This window comes from Argiope bruennichi, chromosome 4 (genome assembly GCF_947563725.1).
Source record: "Argiope bruennichi chromosome 4, qqArgBrue1.1, whole genome shotgun sequence".
Taxonomy (NCBI): Eukaryota; Metazoa; Arthropoda; class Arachnida; order Araneae; family Araneidae; genus Argiope; species Argiope bruennichi.
Genome location: NC_079154.1, coordinates 98,525,850 through 98,548,032, shown reverse-complemented (window position 1 = coordinate 98,548,032; position 22,183 = coordinate 98,525,850). Strand labels below are relative to the sequence as shown.

Sequence of the window (22,183 nt, the reverse complement as noted above, 5' to 3'; positions counted from 1 at the left end):
TAAGGGACATTCACTATCAAACTGTTAAACCTTATATGATTTCCAGTTAACTGAGAGTAAACTACTCACTAAGTAGGAATTCTGAGGCCCAATCAAACAGTCTTCGAATCGGTATTGCCGGGTCTCAGGTTTGAGTGGTTATTTCATCAAGGATTCGCTGTATGAGAAGTTGGTAGCATAACATTTATAGGAATAAAATGGCCTCCAGTTATTGTGTTGTGAAATTTCAGATCTATACTTTCGCCAAATTTGTCCTAAAATTAACTTTCATAAAATTTCGAAACCACACATTAATCAAACTCATTTACAAAAAGCATAATTCCTTTTTATCCATTAGTGAATATACATATAAAAAGAGTTGAATACATGGAAAAGTAAAAAATAATTATTAACGAATGGAAAAAGTAAACTCGATTCTTAAATACAGAAATCAGTATTACTTTGAAATGATCTTGCATATTCTTTTAATTCTAAGATTCTAGAGATATTATCTTGTTGTATTGTTTCATATGATGTATTCGTCTCTTTAATTTCACACATAGAAAAGAAGAATTTTTGGCATGTTTTTAGGCGTTTGTATTAGTAGTTGTATAGGCCAAATTGCTGAAAAATTGAGTTACGAAATTTTGTCCAAACATTGCTCAGATTCGAAATAAGAATTTCGGAATGATACATTAAAAAAATTAATTAGAATTAAAATTAAGAGAAATTTTCGAGTTTCTCTACAGTAGCTTCCGAAAATATCATTGAAGAAAACGAATTTTCACATTATTTTTAAAACTGAAAATATATTTTTGACGATTCCAATTTATTCATCGTTTATTATTTTTTCGAATTTAATATCATTAAAATATTTTTTACGCAATTTCGATAAATACTTTTTAATACTACGATGAAAATTTGATCCTGTCGTTAAGCGTTTAATCATGTTATTTTCTTTCACTCTTTAAATCTAATACAGAAAAGGTCTCTGTATAATTTGCTCTGTTTACATAAGAAGTAAAAAAATGAAGTAACGGCATTGTAAAAGGCAGCTTGTAATTAAATAATAAATTACCCGTGACTCTGTAAAAAATATACACGATAAGGTTAACAGGCATCAAGCTATTAATATATCATGTTTTTAATGTTTTTCATAAATGAATTTTTTAAAAATACTTTGTTGGTCATTAGATTATAAAAAAATACTCCGAGGCGTATATTAAAACCCTTAAAAATGTATATCTTTCTAACAAATGGTTTGACCTTTATAGCACCAATACATATATCATCTTTATTGTTAGTACAGCTAAAGACTTGCTGTTTCCTGTTAGCTTTTTTTATTTACTACTATTAGCACTTTCACTTTTAATTCAATAGCCTGATATAGATATTAAAAACAAATTTTAAATAAATTATTTAAGAATGTGTTTTGAAATATCTTTGTAGATTAATTCTTCTCTGTCTTTGATTATTTAAAAAAAATATTTTAGTAATAATATAATAATAGATCTTACAATAATGCAAATATTCATGATTACATTGCATACTTTCTTGTATGCGATTTCTCACTTCATTAGTATTATTGATTTCCTTTTTATGTATCTTGTACAAACTAAAAAATTATTTCATTTAAAATACATTTCTTAATTTAGAAAGAACTTCTGTAGTATACATTTGAGATCTGTATTCTATTTAAATGTTGATAAATATGACTAGCTCGAAGTTTCAATATTTGCCAGATAAACAAATTCATTCTATCGATATTATTTTAAAATTGCTGCCATCAATGGCGATCAATTGATTCTTTAGAAATATTTGTTGAATAATTTTAAATTAAATCTCTTATGCATAACTTCCGATCCATGAAACACTGAATAAAATATTGTTAAGCATCGCATTTTTAAGTACCACAGAAATTAAAGTAATAGTCTTATACTTGTTATGTTCATTCTGTATACAAACCATTCTGAGAAATGTCCCAATACTTCATCGTGTTTAGAAACATAATTGCCATTTCATCTCTTTCCTCACAGTTTCTGAAAAATTTATTTTACATACAAGCGTCTTATGAAATTCATTGATATTAAGTAGAATCCTTATTCGTTAGCATTCAACAATATAAGATAATCACACGATTAAAGTTTGACAGGAGAATGAAAATGGGCATTTATAAAAGAAATTTTAAGCTGAAATACTCTGTTAGCGTGGAATGATATATAGGGATACCGGTAATTTTTTTTTTTTTAAATAAATATCAGACTACCAATACATGTAATGACATAAAAACAAACTATTACATTACTATGCTACCTATTCATGTCGCAATTTTCCAACAAAATGTGTAACGAATCTTGTTATTGTGGAGGGAAATCTTTTTATATTCCAAACATCTTATTCTGTCATTAAAGGACAGTCGGGTTTTGTGAATATTTATTACAATATTTACAAATATTTAATTGAGTTAATGTAGTGCATTTGATTTTGCTTTAAAATTGTTCATATGTAATATATGCATGTCTAGTTTAGCATGTATATTTTGGGTCGAAATTTAAGAGAAGAGTCATTATCGAAGACTCGTTAGATACTAAAGTGCTGATTATAGGAATGACATTTCACTTGGATTAGACATCCTTGATTAGAATAAACTTTATTCTCACCATTAGGATTGATATTTACTATTTATTGATTAAAAGAAATCCTATACCATTAATTCAATGCTAAAAATTTTGTATGTAAAATTGTTTCATAATTTAGAATCGACACTTTATTTAAATTATTAAAAATATATTTTGTTACTTTTATATTTCAAGTCTAAAGGCCTTTCGATTTTTGAATCATAAAGTAAGGTATTTTATTTAAGTGTTCAAACATGAATGTTGGATGCAAAATTAGTTTTTATTTGATTGAAATTCAGTAATAAAATTTATTTTTGAAGCTATTCTAACATTTAATTTACAAAAAAATGAATGTTTTTTTTCCGTTTGATTACAAAACAAAAGTTTTAATATTATTTCATGATTATTTTATTTTTACATGTTCAGAAAGTAGTCTTCCACATTTCTAGGTGTCTTCTAAAGAGCAGAGTAAATAAATATGCATATGAAGTTCTTGATAATAAGTTATTTAATTTTTTGATAAACTTTAACATTAAAGTATATTCTAATTCCTTTTATATGCCACAATTAATGAAGTTTTATATGTAAGATTTTTTTTTCTTTTCTTCAGGTAAAGAAATACCAAAGCAAATTCACTTTAAGAAAAGCTTTTCCAAGGGGATGAAAAGTAACAAAAATTACATAGGTAAATACATTGCATGCTGAACCATTTATAGTAGATATAGTGGGGTTGAAAAAACGGTGTCCTGCAATTAATGCAAGATTTGAATTTGCCACCATTCGTACAATAAATGTTTGGCAACCCTATTGAACTCATTTGAAAGCCGACAGTTTAGGGTTAGTAAAAATGGAGAGTCAGACAATTAGAATGAGATGCCAACGCAAGATTTGGATTAAATAAATAACACAGTTTTTTTTTTAATTGTTATAGTTTTATTGAATCGTAAAAAACATAGAATAGGGTTATGTATGAACTAACACATTGGGCAAATGCTTTGGATGGCACATAATACCCTTTTGCCGAAATTTTCCAGAACCATTTTTTATAAATATGGCCTGCAGCGCTGAATTTCCTCCTTCAATGTACGCGTTCTTCTAAGCTTGTTGGCATATATATATCTTTGACTTCAAATAATGCCGGCGTCCTGCCCTAGGGGCAGTACGTCTTCCCCGTGATCTCGAGTCCTGGTTCGGGCATGGTTGCTCTTATCCTGTGTTTTATCTATGAGGTATATGAAAGAGACCCCCCCCCCTGCTATAAAAAGGGGTTGTGCAAGCTAGTGTGTGAGTGTCAACTTCATATGAGCTCGAAGTCAAATTTCTGCTTTCGGGTGCTCAGAAGCTATTGCACCCCTCTTTCGATAGTAACACGGACACAACATCATCATCATCATCATCATCACTTCAAATAACCCGATAAAAGAAATCTGATGATGTAAATCACACGATCTAGGACCCAATTTTCAAATTTTCGACCTGTGGCCGTCAGACTTTTTTTATATTTGAAATATTGTTCAACAATGAAAACACATTTTTCTATTGTGTAACGATCTATTTTTATTAACTCTAAGCTATCAGCTATTAAATGGTTTTTATATTAGAATTACCATTTTTTTTTGTACGAATGGTGTCAAATCCAAATATTGCGTTAATTTTGGGACACCCTTTAATGCAACAAGAAAGTTACGTTTTCTACAACTGCTGAAATCCTTCATTTGCATTTTTGTGAAATGATAGTTAAGCTTTATCTTAAATAGAAAACACTAAATTTTAAAGATTCGTTTTCTGTGAAAAAATTCAGTTCAGTTGTATGCATTTTTTTTAGTTAAATGCTTTTTCTAGGAACTAGGGTTGAAATTCTTCCTCCAGGATGTATAAAACCTCTGATAAAAAAGCTTTTAATTTAATTTATTTCACTTTGTGCAATTAGTTTAATTTGGAAGGCGGCATAAATCTTATCCTATGCCTCAAAACAATTTAAAATAATTACATTTGTATGATTAAGCACACAATTCTTATCTAAATCAAATGAAATTTAGAATAAATACCAACATTATTGTTTGTTTAAAGAAATAGTTTTGAATTCATTTTAACAAATAATAAATCATATATAATTTTTTGATGCTTGGAATAGTTGTTATTTTTAATTAGGTAATGTGTTATTATAAATTTATTTTAATTTTATTATTATAGAAATAATGTTTTTGTTCTTTTAAAATTTCATATAGTAAGACAATGAAAGAGTAGTTTTTAAGTACAAACGTTTCACAACACAAACATTTCACACATAGTGAATACAAACATTTGAGGCACAAGCCAAATAGGAATATATCGCATGTTGTTAAAACATGAGAATAGCATGTAAAACTTTAAAAAAATCTATATTTGACGGTATATTATTTACTTATTTATTTTAGTTTACAATGAATCATTAATAATTTGTTGATATTATCATTTTGTATTTTTGCTGAATTAAAATGTAAGCCAACATTGACATATTACAATTTTCATTTTTCTAATTGTTTTTAATGTAATAACCTATATGCTTTCTCCCGGTAGAATAAGAATGCTTGCATTTCCTAAAAGGAAATGGATCTGGTTTTTTTAAAGATTTCAATCAAAATAATATGATCATTAAAAACGAAGGTCGTAAAATTTTCCATATTAATTTTAATCGTTTAATTTTTAATAAAATATGATGCTATTTTGAAATTATTCCTTTGAATTATTTTACCTTTGTTACTGATGATTAGTTGTAAAAATGTTTATTATAAAAATGTGAAATGTTTTATATTATACGTTTTTTTTTCTTTTATAGATAGAATGCCTGAAGGGTATGAAAAACGCACTCCTTGCATTTGAGAAAAACTCATTATTGTCCCCGATATGTGTTATATTGATAGTTGCTTGATGTGTTGCTAATGTAAGATCTACTTCCATTTGTGTCATTAATGTGGAAAAACAGACATATGTCATAAAATTAATGATTGTAAAAAGTTTGAAGACCAAACTATTCGAGAAACTGATTTCATTTGAAATGATTGTCATTATATTGCAGTTAATGCAATCATGATTTATCATTTATCAAACATTTTTTTGTAATATTTATAATTAATCAATGACATTCATATCAATAATCACACATAATGGCTGCACTAATGTTACTGCTAAGAAATCTCCACCTATATATTACCATATTTGTTTGTATAATATTTGAATAAATGTAAATATATGTATGTATGTATTTCCCTTATAAACATATGTAGTAATCTATTGTTCGCATGTAGTATAGAATACTTAAACGTAGGATGTGCATTTTCTGGAGTTTTATTCTGTAGAGATCATTAATTATTAATCTAACAAAGAATTTAAGATTTTTTTCATTCTTGTTTGATATTTTTATTCATTCTTCTTTTTATTTTAAAATTGCTTTCTTCCAAAAATATTCTTTATAATTTACATAATATTCTCCATATGAGGCATTCTCTTGAAAATGAAATTTTTAAAAAATAGATAAAGAAGGAAGAGTATAAAACTGCGAATGAAGTTTTAAAAATATTTTTATTTCAACAATTAAAATAAAAATATTTAGTATTCTATGTGTCTATCACATTTTCAGTATTCATGCAAAATTAGATAAAAACCAAAATGGACAGTTTCTAGTAATTAATGGACAGTTCCTATCATAAAATACTTTATGATAGGAATTCAAGAGTCACATATAGCAAATAATTTCATTGAAATTTCAATTATATTAAGATTTCAATTTTATTTAGGAAAAACAGGCTTATATCACTAACTCATGCTTTTTATAATTTTTTATCTTCATTTTGTATTGCATTATTTTCTATTTTCATAAATGTGGTATTGTAATCTCAAAACCGTTGGTGAGAATTGATTATGGAAACTAAGCACTAAAAAGGTTTTTTCAACAGTTAATCCCAAAACAACTTTCTTTCAGCTGGTCAAAGTCTCATATTTTTCAGCAATTAACATATAAAAACGTTATGGAAGTTATTGATATGTCATGACAACAAAAAATTGTGTGTTAAAAATGAAAAATTTACATACACCAGAAAATGTTATTCAAATTATCATATAAGAGAAATTTTTAATAATTCCATATGATATGTGCATCAGTAAAATTAAAATATCGCAAACTATTAATAAAATTGATTATCGAACTTTAAATATTTAATATTCTATGGTTCTCTATTACCAAATGAAATAAATTTAATATGTATAGTTGCCAAATTTCAGTATATTATGCAAATTGCCCATATAAAAATTGTCCATTAGGTTATTTCTAAATTATTAGAAATATACATAAAATTTCGATAAGAAAAAAATTAATGTACTAGAAAATGCTTTAATGTCGTAAAATTATATAATTTTTTAATTAATGAGTATAATGCTGAAAAAAAAGCTATGAAAATCTAAATTATCATTCAGTGTCTTGGTTCTGTTAATCACATTTAAATTTTTTAATCTACTATCATTTTAATAAGTAAAATTTCACGCATCTTTCTTAGTCCATATTTGACAGAATTATGAAGCCATGAAATTCCTTATTTAAAGCCTATCAACGGTCATATCGTGGAAAGGGTGTCGAAACTAGATTGTATCTTTCGAAATAATTTTTTACAGCATAGCTATTGACTGAATTTGCATAAAAAGTAATTATTTGTGTTATTTAAAATATTTTTTTTTCTCTTTGGGAAAATACATGGATCTTGAATGATTTTGAAATTAACTGTTGGATCTTCATTGAAGTGAAAAGTTTATATATGTTTATGAAATATATGTGGTATTAATGAAATTATGTAGTTACTGATTATATTTTATAAATAAACTGAGTTCCGAAATTTGCTTTTTTTTATTAATATCTGTATAAACGATAACACATTTGTGGAGCAGATAATATCAAAGGAACGTGCAGTATGGTTATCTAGATAAAGTATAACATATTAGGCAAATAATACTTATATATTATTTATTGCTCAAATGTTGTGAATTTCTTTTGTAATTTTTGACAATTATTCTTTTTATGGCTTGAAATATTAGACTTGCGATAATATAGCTGATATCAGATGAATTTAACAGCGGCATATAAGATTAAATAATGCAGAATTTTAATTATCCTAATCCTAAAGTGTTCAATAGATATTTTAGTTTATGCTTTATGAAACATAAATGTGTGTGCCTCAAAGATATTCTTCATTCTTTGTCATATGCATATAACATTGCCAAATATTTCTCATTTTCAAACATTAAAAATTATTAACATCGTTATGAGGATAACTTAGATCGAATATTTCTTGGAACTTTAAACATCACTTGCAGATGCCAGTTATACATGCATTTCGATTTAAATAACTTCGCATACTTCTGTAAATATATCTACTATATTTGACTTATAAAGAAGTTGAAAACTTATTGCAACGCATATCAATGACAAATGCTATAAACTGATAAAGAATTATTAATACTAATTGTATAAAAAGCAGCTTCTAAATTTTAATTATTTTTAATCTAATTAATCTTTGATTTCTAATGAGCTCACACAATTATTAATAGATCTAAATTTTTGGAAATGTGATATTAAAAAAATAAATAAAATTATACATTTTTTCATAAGTAAAAAATTTTCAGGAAGTTCAAAAAATAAAAGAAAACAACTTTCAGAAAAAAGACACGAAATAGGAAGAACATTCCGAAATAGCATAAGCGAGTAAATAGACTAAAATGATATGAAGTATTTTTTGTGCAATAAATATACTGTTAAAGTGGTATTTATGGCAATTTAGTAAATTCCAAAATGAATAACAAAAATAATTGCATTTTGTTCTAGTGTTGGCCATAATTTAAAAAAATATGCGTTGAATTTTTGTTACTGCTTTGCCTTAAAACAAAAGAAAAAATTATATTAATTCAATACAAACTAAAAGAGAATGAGTTAAGTAAATTACGACGAACAGCAACACGTAAAATATAAAAATAAGTATCTCAATTGAATAAAAGCTTAGTACAGAACAATTAATTATTAATTCTCAGTGTCAAACATCATAATATCTGCCCTTTTCCTTTCAATTTATTAAGGCAATTGACACATTTAAGTTTAAGTATTATATATTAAATAGGAAAGTCTCTATTAAGCCAATAAAATTTAAATGCATTCCCTTCAGTCTGTGTATTATTTGACTATTTTTTTATTTAATGAAAGTTAATCAATTAATTATATTCTCTGACTCTACTCTTTAAATATTTCCTGTTATGTATATTATCCTCAAAAATTACAAAACGAAAATTTCATTCAAATGCCGAGAAAAGTATGGATAAATGGTCTGAGTCTTTGCCTTTTGATAGCTCAACAAATTTTACGGATAGAAGCATAAATCTTTGTATTCTTAGATGAGAGTATGAAATAAATTTTACTCTCTGACACCATGGAGTCCGTATGAAATTTTTGTAATGTTCTATTAATTCTGCATGCAGGAACCAAAGTATTTTCATTCGATTTTTAAGACCGAGTATCTTGTATGATAAATTTTGAAACTATTATCTCTAAATGCAGTAGATATGGAAATAAATTCTTGTTCTACATTTTGGGGACATATATACCATTATAAAGGTTTAAATTGTATAAAATAAATTTTTTTAGTAATATTGACATCTGATTCATATGATAGCAGTTTTCATATTGTTGACCAAAAATTATACTTTTTTACTGGCAATGCTAAATGAAATTCATCGTTAAGGGCTTTTAGTTTTAATACATATTGAATATTAATAGTCATTATTTTATATTTTTTAATAACATCTGTTTCTCAGAGTTCCATTTAAGTAACAAACTTTCATAAATGCCTAAAATAAACATTTTCATACACTTACTTACACTGCTTTATAAATTGGAAATATAAAATTAATACTCTAATCGGATAAATTTGTAACTTAGAAAAATGTTGATATTTCATCTTAAAAATATACTCTTCAAAACTGCTATAGAAATATACTCTTCAAAACTGCTATAGAAATATACTCTTCAAAACTGCTATAGAAATATACTCTTCAAAAATGCTATAGAAATATACTCTTCAAAAATGCTATTGAAAAAAGAACATTTGACAGTGAATTAATATTTTGTGTTTTATACTTAAGAATAATCTTATTTGATTAAATAATCTGCTTTATATAATTTGTATATTTTGAAAAATCAATAAGGCAGCTTCATTTTGAATTTAATTTGTGCAGTTTTTTGATTTCCATAATTCTTATGAATTTTTATATTCTATTTAATCTATCTTAACTATATTTTGGTAATTTCTTACGGATTACTCAGGTTTAGTTTTAAAAATAATTGTATATAAATGCATTTTTTTCAAGAAAATTTTATCCGAACCATTCACAAATGAAAACAAATCGCTTATCATTCCAAACATGGTAAAAGGAAAATTGCATTGTTGTGAAGAATAAACGAGTAATTGGATTTCATTGAGGATACGAAATAAAAAAAAATGGAATATATGAATATAATGTTCAGGAGAGAGAGAGAGCAAGAGAGTACCATTACATTAATGCAACTTGCTCAATTTCAGTATTAATGTTGAAAGGTTTGTTTTAATTCTTCCAAGCCGAAGGAATTGTTACATAATAATCCTCTCTGCCAGCGTTCTAAGATAGAATTTGGATATTTACGGACAGTGCATAGAAAGATGGGAAGTGTTGTTCAGAACTTTGTTGTTTCATTTTCAGATATAAAAGGTTTTGACTTATGAAACCTTTTTTATGCTTAAATTGTTTTATTATTTATGAGGGGAATTTTAATTTAAAAAAATTCTGGAGAGAAACATTTTATTGATGAATTTACATAAATCCATATATAAAAATGTTCTTAATGTAAATTTACTTCGAAATAATCAGAATTTTAAATTTTTTCTATTAATATTGTAAAAAACACATGAAAAAGAGTAATCGAATTATTAATTTTTACATGAATAATCTAATTATGAAATGAATATAATACAATATTTACTATATAAGCTAATTTGGAACACGTTTCTATTTATTAAATGATTTTTTTTCTAAAAGTATAGAATGTCATCAAAAATTGCAAATAAAGTAATAAGAACTGTACAGACTATATGGTGACTTTAAAAAATAAATCTTTTGTTTCATGACCGGAATAAAATTATATTACAACTTGATAGATGTGCAGGGTACTATATACGTCACTTTGATTACAAATTTCATACATTAGACAATGATTAGATTATTCATACATATGGTATGCATAATTTAAAACTTCAACAATTAGATTAAAATAAAATTTGATATAAAATAAAATCAAATGGATTTACTAGGGACCAAAATTGAAGAACACTTATTAAATTAAAAATAATAGATGAATAAGAAATATATATTTGCTGCGATGGCATAATAATGCTCTACAGAATGGATTAAGAAATGCATCTTTTTTTCTACAAATAGTTCATTAATTAAGTGGCTTCATTTGTAGAAACCTCGTTCTATCGGTTTATGCATGAATGCTTTATTCGGTTTCTGATTGCAATAATAATTAATTTGAAGATAATATATATTGAACTTATAAGAAAATATTACATTTGTCTCAAAATGTAGCTTGCTGCTTGTTTCCAAATTGCTCCAAATTACTGAGTTTTGACAGTTTGTCAGCAAAACATATGGAATATCAGCCATATATTGTTACATATATAACTGTTAATCATTTACAAAGTCTTAAATTTTTTCTAGCGTTTTATTATAATCATTCATTTCAATTTCGACCGTGAATTATTCTTAAATTTTATCAAAAAGGTTACAAATTGAAGTTCTGTTAATTTATAATTTTTTATTTATAATTTTGTTTTTAAAGTTGGGAATGATTCTCTGTCAAAAGGGAAATGGCTGATTATTATTACACCCGAGAAAAAAATATCTAAGATTTAGAACACATAATAAACTGGTAAGTAGGGATTGCAATACCGGTATATAGATTACCGGTATTTTGAGCCATTAGTACAATTTTGTAATACCGGTATTGACAAGTTTAAATACCAGTTTTTCGGTATTTACTAGAAATTTTTAAAATTGTCTCCACTATATGTTGAGGGATCGTCAACATAGCAAAATTGTATACCTTTTTTGTTTTTATGTCTCCCTAACGGGCGAAATTAATTAGCTAATTAATGGCTTAATTAATTGCTTAAATCTAAACTAGCGAAACATGGATTATCCTTTATTGTCGGAGAGATTTTAATTTATTAACAGCTGATGCAACAATAAATATCATGTTGCAGTTCCTGAAAGAACAGCACACATCACTAGCTGAAGAATTATATATTACATTGAAAAATCGCACAGAAGAAAGGCATACTGAAATAGAAAATGTCTTATGGTATTTACATAATTATAATGATTTTAAAAATGAAAATGAAAAAGAAGACAAGAAAATAATCAATTCAAATCTGATTAAATTACTATAAACTTTTTTAAAAAAGTTTGCCCACAAATGTATTCACATTCAGAAATATTAGGTTCAGTTACCGAAGATTATGATGACACTAATGTCGATAGTGAAAAGGAATTGTCTCTTGAACAAAAATTAGAATTAGCGATAAATAAAAAAATATCAACGAACCAAAATACAATACAGAAATCAGCTATATCCAAAACCATCCGACGAGAAATCCATTTATTTGAAGATGAGGGATTTAGAGGTAAATACTGGGAAAAAGTATATCGCGCATCGCTAACAGTACCACCAACTAGCGTAGATGCCGAAAGAGCGTTTTCGACAGCTGGTAATTTTTACACAAAATTACTTTTCAAGCTTAATGACAATACAATTGATGTATTATGTTTTTTAAGATCACATTTCAAAACTTTGTGATAGTACCACAGACTGAATAGTGATATTTACACTTTTTTTGTGAATTAAATAAATAAGTTGTTCCTTTACTTTTTTGTGATTATATACTCTTATAATTTATAAGTTACATATTATTTTTGCGATATTTACACTCTCTTTTAAAACTGGCAAATGAAACAAAGAAACCCCTGTGTTTTCCTTCTTTTTCTAAAATTTCTAATACCGGTATTAAAACCGGTATCAAGATCTAAAAAATACCGATAACCGGCATTGAAATTTTGGTCTGGTATTGCAATCCCTACTGGTAAGTAGTAGTTGAATTTTGTCAAAAAAAGTAATAGAAAGTTTAAGTAAAATCATTCAGTCTAACACTCATCTCATATCTCTTTATAAAATCACTGCTTCTATTCTGCCTATCAATTTACCACACAATTTTATAAATAAGTATTTTCTCTCAGCTATTGACTTCACTGAGAAGATCCGAGAGTGTCGTTTTTATCTGACTCTTAGAAATCGCGAATGTCTTCTTAACAACAAAACACATTTTGATTTAGAGAGAATCTTGAGTTTGGAACCTCTTGCATGCAATTTACTATTTGTTGATTTAAAGCTCCTAACGAAATGATTTCTACAAAGTTAACTACATGAATCTTGTAAACATGCAAATCACAGGTCTTCCTTCTTGTACTTTAAAATATCAATCAAAATATGCATAGTTTTTGAAATGTCAGCCATGAATGTTTCTAGACAAATTACATTCTCCGTCTATTCATTTCTTTTTTTAAAGAATTAGAATCGTTGTCTTTAGATTACTCCATTAACAAAACATTTATCTCTTTCACGCTATCGACGTACTTGATTTTTTTCTACGTTTAGGGTTAAAAGACTTGAAATTTGTACCAACAAATTTTTAATATGTGAAAAGTAATATATATGATGACCATTGCATAGGATGTTTTATGATACTGATTCTAATTTAACATAAAATAATAAATATTATTGCCTTGGTGGAATATATCATGCTATAGGGTGTATAAATATTTTCTTTCATATAAACATTTTTTGAAAATTTGTATCAGATATTAGTGCATTTAAAACATGTTTTCGATTACCTTCTGATTAAAATTATTTGGAACAACAAAGAACATAATCGTGCTCCTCAGAAGAATATACAAAATTAAAGATGAATTTTTCTTCTCCTTGTGTAACCCCTTAACGTTTGTTATCATATTCACATACACGTAGGTGGGTGTTTTCATATACTCCCACAAAACACACCGAGAGAGAATAGATTGTTCGTAGATTTCATTAGATATCATTTAGACTTTAAGATAACTCGCAGAAAGTAATCGCATAAAGTTTCGTTAGAAATCTAATTGTTAATGAGTGGCATTTCCTCTTCGGAGAGAGAAACTGAATGTGCATATTTTGCAAATGGTATTTACTGAGTTAACGCACTATGGCAACTGTAAAACATACAATAATTATTTACGTACTCACACACGAAAAATTAATCAGAGCAAATCTAAAATTGATGCAGCGTTTTAAAATCCATAAATATACACTGAGACATATACTATTAATAAGTAATTTTTATAGATATGTTTGTAATAATATTGTATGCTAAAATTCCATTATTTAATTTATACAATAAATGCATAAGTTAAAAATATTGTAATAAATTTCAATAAATAATAATAATAAATTGTAATAAATTAATAATAAATAATATTGTAATAAATTTCATTATTTAACTTATATAATGAAATATTTTCCATAATTTTTTTTTATGGAAGAATAATTTCCATATTATTTTTTAAATTTCTATCAAGAATTCTCAAACTTTAAAAAAAAATTATAGCATATAAATGAGATGGAGGAATATATATATACAGAATCATAAAACTTTTCTGAACTAAAATCCCAAATAGAAAGTTTAAATTTAATGAATAAAATATTTACATTTATATTATTCCGTTATAAATGTGAATAAAAAATTAGAATATAATAAAATAGAAATTTGCTATATACTATAAAAATAATGGGTAAGAATGAGTAATATCCAATTTCAATACATATTACTAATATTAAGTAATACCAATGATTAAGTTTCTATTTTAATTCATTTTGATACATCTAGTTTAAGCCAGGGGAGCTGGATTGACTCTTGTTATTCAATTCTACGAACAAGCAAAATTCTTGAAAATGCCCACTACACTTCCAATTCTAAATCAAAGAACTATAACTAGAACTAGAACATGTGTCAGTACAAGAAACTCCAGTTAAATGGGCAAATGAAGCTAAAAATGGAAAAAAAAACCCTCTGTGCATCTAAGTAAGTAGAAGAGGTTCAAGTAAAATATTGAAATTAGCACCATTTTGTATTCTGATTAATCGTTGCAATATTTACGTAAAAAGTCAATCACCAAAATTATTCTAACGTAACATTAGCGTACATTTACTATTGTTTGATAGCCATATTCTAAACACATTTACTTTCTTTTATTTAATTTAATTAAGTTAATTTTACATGGCCGGAAATATATTTTTTCCCGTTAAGCTTTATTATCTGCACCCTATTCGTAATTAAAAGAATCCTAACTATTCTACAATAAACAGAATCAGAATTGCGTTAAAGTGAAGAATAAACCCTTAATTGAATTTCAAAAAGAGTTTGTGAGGAATAAATGGAATGTCGAAACAAAATGTCAGTGAAGAGAGAGAGAAGGAGAGATTTTGGAGTACCATTTCTCTAATTCAGTTAGTCTGTGAACACAATTGATGTTGAGAACTTTGCTTTTAATCTTTAAAGCTTGAATGGCTGTAGCATAATAGTCACCTTTGCTAGAGAGTGCATGTTCTAAAATTAGATAAGTTCTCAAGTGCCAAATATACAGTAAGTTAGAAGTAGTTGTAGGAATGTATTCAATTCTTTTCTGTATAAGAATAAATCTCCATTTTAATGAAAGGCTATATTCTTCTGAATCTTTAAACATATGTGAATCTAAAAGTGACATGTGAATCCTTATTTAAAGAAAATTTTCTTTGATGGAATTGAAAAAGATTATTCTGAAATATTTTTAAATTATTAACAGTCGATATAAAAATATTTGACAAAAAATTAAGGATACTGATACCAGGAATGCAAATGCTGATAAACTGAAATATTAAATAGAGTTGATTACAGCGAATGCATATTTTTTCAAAATCTTCAACTAAGCTTTATGGAAACTGATAATTTTCATATGATACAAAATTTAATCTATTTTTCCAAGAAGATGAATATTTCGTGCTATATTTTTGCATTTGATTATTATGTTTATAATCAATATTTTGAATCATATTTGAAAAAAATTGCAACGATAGTATTATAAGGCGTTCCAGATTTTAATTATGATATTTATTTATTTTAGTGTAATATTTATTTTTGTACTAGTATGGGAAATTTAATAATATATAATTGTTTGCAAATTTTAATAATTGAAAAGAGGTAAAAACCTTCAAAAGACTTGAACCATATTTAATATTTGGTATAAGATTTTTAAAATATATTTATTATGCATATATTTATAAAATTAAAAAATAATGTTAATAAATAAATTGAAAATGTACTTAAGTTTCTACATCCAGACAATACGAATAATCTTGGATATATTTTTATTTCCTTTTTAGTCTCGAAATAATAGCGATCTTTTAGATCTTAATCGGTACAAAATCAACTGCTTAAATATTGGATTCACGTTTTCAGAGACAAAATATAATTATCTTTGAATTTGAATTTCAAAGTCCTATATTCTTTTTTAAAGTCTTAGCGATATTTTCTAAATACGTGCATTCATTATTTTTTAATGCAAACAATTTCAAAAGGCTTAACTCATCATAATTGAAAATGAAAATCATTAAGTTATATATTTCAAGGAAATTTTCTTTTATATTATCTAAAAGTGCTAAAATAAAATGAAACTTAATAATAAATAAAAATTTAAATAACGTTATTATTTGTATTCTTCAGCCATATTGGAAGGATATTTTATTTTCATGAAGGCGAAGAAAAACAAACCATAATTTTGAACTTACCATCATTATTTTGAATGCAAACACACCATTATTTTGAACTTATTATCATCATTATTATTTTGAATGCAAACACATATCCATTATTTTGAGAAAAAAATCCGTTTTTCGTATAACACAAAGGAAAGGAAAAAAAAATAGAGAAATCAAAACAAAATACACAAAAAAAATTTATTTTGCTTAGACATAACTTATAAATTCAATTATATAGGCCACAAATATTTTTTTTATATATTTCTTAAATAGCTGAAAACCGAATGCATTTTTTTTAAAAAGAATATATATGATTTTATTTGCAATTGCTAAAAACTTTTAGAACTATTTTATTTGCACATTTCAAAATGAAAGGAGTTCTACTCTGAAACATTTATTTCGCTTGAACAATCCCTTAATGTTCATCATAATAAAAAGAGACTTTTGTATCTCTATCTATAATAATAATAATGTTTGTGTTGTGCTGCTCTGTCTCTGATTTACTAGGCAGGTTTTTTCACTAGAAAAAATATAAATTGTAATTAATTAAAAATTAAACGCAATTTTAAATTTTCCCCCCATACTTCTCGAAAATATTACAACACGAAAAAGAGTTTTGCGAAATTTCAAGAGTAAAAAAAGGTTATCTTTCTAATGATATTTATATTTTGGGCGACTAATAGTTTTCTGAATATAGGCAATTTCTTAAATTTTGATAAATTTAGTATAAATTTCATTATTACAAAATTTCAAACACATTTTATTATCACGTAGAATGTTTGATCACACAAATTTCTTTTTTTTTCTTTTCTGAAAGCTAAGCAAAAATGTGTCTTTATTAATACCTGAATAATTAGATAAAGAATAAAAAAATTATTTCGGCAAAGCTGGAAAACAAAGGTAGATTCCTTTGCATGTTAGTTACTCTCTGGCAATATAAATTGATGTTAGGAACAGTCAAAATTAGGACTTGGAAATTACATTATAATCCCTAGGTATTGCTAGTATAGAAAAACTTTAAATGTTAAAAGTTTAACTTTTTAATGAATTACTAATTCGGTTAATTGGATTGTTTTTCTTCAATATTATATTTATTGATGTTATGAGAGTAGACTACGTTTAGTTAATGCACAGAATAAATAATATACATGCAAGTTATTAAAATAACATTGAGTTAATGCCTGAGAGAGTTTGGTATTTAAAAATTCCTTTTTGATTAAACTAAGATTATTAAGTTAAGAATCGAAAATTAAACATAAACAATATTCGGGGAAATAGCTAGCCGACTGAAATAAGCTGAAACCAAATAATTTTTTAATGTAATTTCTTCATGTTTTTTTATGAATATGTAAACAGAAGCGTGCATAAGACAGTAAGATGGATGAATATAGGGTATACGCTAAAACGGCGTTAAAGGAATAATATTTACTTAAATAAAAACTAAAATTTACGAAAAGTATTCTTAAATAATAATTTATAAAATAAAATACGCATAAGAAATACCTAAATAATGTTAACAAGTCTTTGTAACTCTTATTGGAGATAAATAGCCCAGAAGAAAACAAGGTATTGTTATCTAACAGAGATTAAATACCATCACATTTCCGATTTCTATTCCTACCACGCGACGTTCACACCAAAGGATAACAAGGCAAAGTGAGATTTGATCACCTCAGCGGGCTAAAGTGATCAATACGGAACACGCTGGCTTCTATAAGGCAGGCACCGCTATCTCAGCAGACGCATTCTTTTATACCATTCATCACCTTAGATACTTTCTGATGGATTTTTCCTCTCCCGAGTAGTTTATTTTTTTCTACCGTCTGGTGACTGACTGCCTTTTCTTTTATGGGATGATGAATTTCGTCTCTAAAAGGTTCTTTTTTCTGTTCTTTGACATTTACTGTAATGATCATGTTGAATTATGAAATTGAGCAGAAGAATGTTGTTTCAATTCTATTTTTTGAAATGTTCATTCTACGAAAAAATACTATTGTCTATATAATATTGAAGACGTTCCCAGGAATTGTTTTATTAATCGATAATCAGATAAGGGACTTGTTAATTTCTGCTAATTAATAGAAGCCTTTTTTGGAGGAACGAACATAATAATTATTATTAATTATATCTAGAATTCTTGAACAAATGTCTGATGGTTTTTATTTAAAGATTAATGAAAGGACATTGTTTCGTCTATTTTTATAATGCTCATTCTAATCAAGATAAAAACTTTGCCTTAAATAAGTTTTTCAGTGGAATTCCTTATTAATATATAATTATATAACAAATGTATCATTGAATTAATTATTAACGTATTTATAATCGTAAACATTGTAAAGTTTCACAGAATAACGAAACGTTCATGTGTTTTGAAATTATTGTGTTCAGTAAAGTTATGTTCAATTATTTGCGAGATTTCTTAATAAGCGCATTATGAAATTTGAACAATTTTAATAATTCTTTATTAATTACTTTTGATTTCTGTACTACATGTTGAAATTCTTATTGTTTTGGATCACAATATAATCAATTAACCTTTAAAGTGTACCTGATATATTCAGATATTCGCTGGAATTTTGCAAATTTTTATAGTGCTGGCCATTTTATAGTTTTTCCGGATGAAATTACGTATGTTCAATGAATCAGCCAACCTCAACATTAAAAGCGATGAACGAATTTTTCTTTTTATTGCTGAAGAAGTAAAATGGGTGACATCTGCCAAATATTATCTTCAATAAATAGGAATATGTATAATAAAACATTGATTATATAACAGATAAAGTTTATTTTATCTACTTTACTTTCCTTTCCTTTCCTTTATAGCATTTCCCGCATGGCCTCTGGGTAGGTCGGGGTATCGCTTGCGTTCTTATCTATTTTAATTCTATAGTACTTTACTTATATCCGTGATATTTGAATTAATTTAAAACGAAATACCTTGTGTACTTTTTTACACGGAAGAGCTCGACAAGTACAAATTCCAATAATTATGATTTACCGGATGAATATAAATTGAAATAAGGAACACAAAAAAACAGTGCTTTTGTTTTATAATTAACCAAACTGCACGATATAAAAAAAGAAGAATTTTGAGTCAATAAACTGCTTTTATTACAGCCACTTAAAAAAAAAGATAGATCAAACTTTGTCAAAGGACTTAAATAAGTATATTGTAATTTGAATAAAATGAAATGATATAGCATTCAGCATAGGAATTCTTTAATCAAGATTAGTTCAATTTGATACTTTTGGTTTCGTCCTATATTTGCTATTGAAATCTTTTTTTCTTGAATCGTTAAAAAAAAATCACCGTTATTTGCATCATTTATTTGTATAATAAACGCAACATTTCAATTATATTACACAAAAAATACAAAACTGGCTTAAAATATATTCATTAGCGTGCAAAGTTTTTTGCCGACACACACTTTTTCATTTACGGCTCTACTAAATATTAAACTTTATAAATAATAATTTAATTTTTTTAATATAATGTACATGTCTTACTTCGTTAAAAGATAAAATAATAGTACAGCAGCCGTATGAAATATTTTTTAAAATTTTTTTCACATATAAAATTGCTAAATCAACTCATAATGAAAAAATAAAAACCGCTTTTTATCTTTGAATAGCTTATGCTCTTTGTTTATGTAGACGTTAATATTTGCTTGGTAACGCACCGTCTATTTCGCAGATGACAGACATTTTACCAGACTTTTCCTTTTCTTTTCAATTTTCATTAACTAAATAAATTCATAAACCTTCTCTCAGTTTCAAAAAAAATTAATTTAGAAGAAAAGATTGCCAATGAATTTTTTTAGTAAAGAGAAAAAATGAATAATAAATATTAAATTATTGACAAAAGGATATTAAGCTTTTCACTATTGCAATCTATTTCTTTTAATTTATAATTTTTTTTATGCATTTAGATCTGAACACATAAAGCTTTTCATTAAATAAATTTTTGTTAGATGTTACAGCTCTTGAAATAAATTTATTTTCAACATTATTCCACTGCATTAAGAAACAGCCTCTGTAATGGTATTTTATTCCAAGTACCATTAGTGTACTAATAGACAAATTTCGTCCGTTTATTCTAAATCCACTTCCTTATTTTGTCCCTGAGCTACTTTTAACTATGCACTAGGTCATGAAGAATATTGATTGTTTTTAATTTCTCTTGATTCAGTTAAGATTCGATTTAATAATTCTTTCAGAAAAGCAGTTTTAAGCAATCAATTCTGATGAATATTAGAGCCTAGTTTATTTTAATAACTTTAAATTCGCTCCATTTATTGTATAAAAGAAAACTTATTAATGCCATCAAGTCCTATAACGTCACAATATCACTAAAAACCTTAAATTCGGGCAATTTATATGCTAATTACATTATGTTCTTCGCAATAAAATAACTTTCTCTTTTCTCATGTTAGAATCACATATAAAGAGATTTTAGGTATTGATAAAGAAGAAGAGGACTCGATAAAATATCCAATAAAGCAGTGAAGATGATTTTCGAGACATTGCAGTAATGAAATACTTTTTTCTATAATTATCAACAGCGTATTTAGAAAAATATTAAAATTCAGTTCAAAAAGTTCTTGATAAACAAGTTGGTATCATTGAAAGAATCATATTTTTAATATTAAAATTTTCCCCATATCCTTTGTTTATATAATAATATTTTGTCATGGAAAAGGAGAGATTGCCGTTTAAATTTTATTTGGCTAAAATCGTAAATGAGATTTAAAAGAAACAGCTCTGAATTGCCTTTTCAAATACATTTGTTCCCACTTCCGTAGCCTTAGGCAAAACATTATGTTCTGTGGAACACGGTTGAACGGAATTTGCATGACGCATTAGGCAGTTTACCAGCTGCATAAAACCTTTATTATTTTCATTACATTTTTTCCATTTATAGGAAATTTACAAAAATTATACGATCTTCGTGCAGCCATAAATATTATTTCATCCTTTCATTTTTTTAATTTACATATATCTTGACAATATTACTTTTTAAAATATTGTAATATATGACACTATATTATTTGTTTCCATTGAAAGATTTTATATTTTTCATATAAATTAACACTTATTTTTCTTTCAAAATTTAAGTTGGCATTTAATTTAGTTTTGATGATTTATCATTGTTTCTTGGAATAAATAAAGTACCATTCAAATTGTAATCCAATAATTAATTTCTTAATCATTAGCCACGAATTTCTTATTGAAAAAATAAAGTAATTTTTTTTAATGAGGGGTGAAGATATACTTCATCTTCTTGTCAATAAATGAACAACTGAATAAATTACAAAATATAAATTTTTAATCATTTCCCATATTGATCTTGCCATACTAACCCTTTAAATACAAAACGATTTCATTTGCTTGCTCAGTTATGAAGTTTTGCATTTTATTATTTTATATGAATAATTCCCAGCTTTGAATAAAAGTGGTGTTTTTTCTGTATATTCTGCAATTTGGCTGTCTAAATGGCCTAAAATTAAAAGCTTCATTATTCAAGTCAGATTCGATTAAAAAGAGTGGAACTTTTGACTAAAAATTTTATTGGACCAAAAAAATGTTACTAAATATGATTATTAGAACCAGAAGAATGCATATATATATTAATGTTTCCTAATTTTATCGTTTC

General features: G+C 26.1%; 1 protein-coding gene across 1 annotated transcript in view; it reads left to right on the top strand.

The window, feature by feature from the left end:
* LOC129966382 (synaptogenesis protein syg-2-like) overlaps nucleotides 1-5,916 on the top strand; it is a 176,216-nt gene extending 170,300 nt beyond the window's left edge. The window contains exons 10-11 of the mRNA XM_056080805.1: nucleotides 3,208-3,282; nucleotides 5,416-5,916. Coding sequence (XP_055936780.1) covers nucleotides 3,208-3,282; nucleotides 5,416-5,459 — 119 coding nt within the window. The 3' untranslated portion in view covers nucleotides 5,460-5,916. The remainder of the gene's footprint in view (nucleotides 1-3,207; nucleotides 3,283-5,415) is intronic.
* The last annotated feature ends 16,267 nt before the right edge of the window (nucleotides 5,917-22,183 follow it).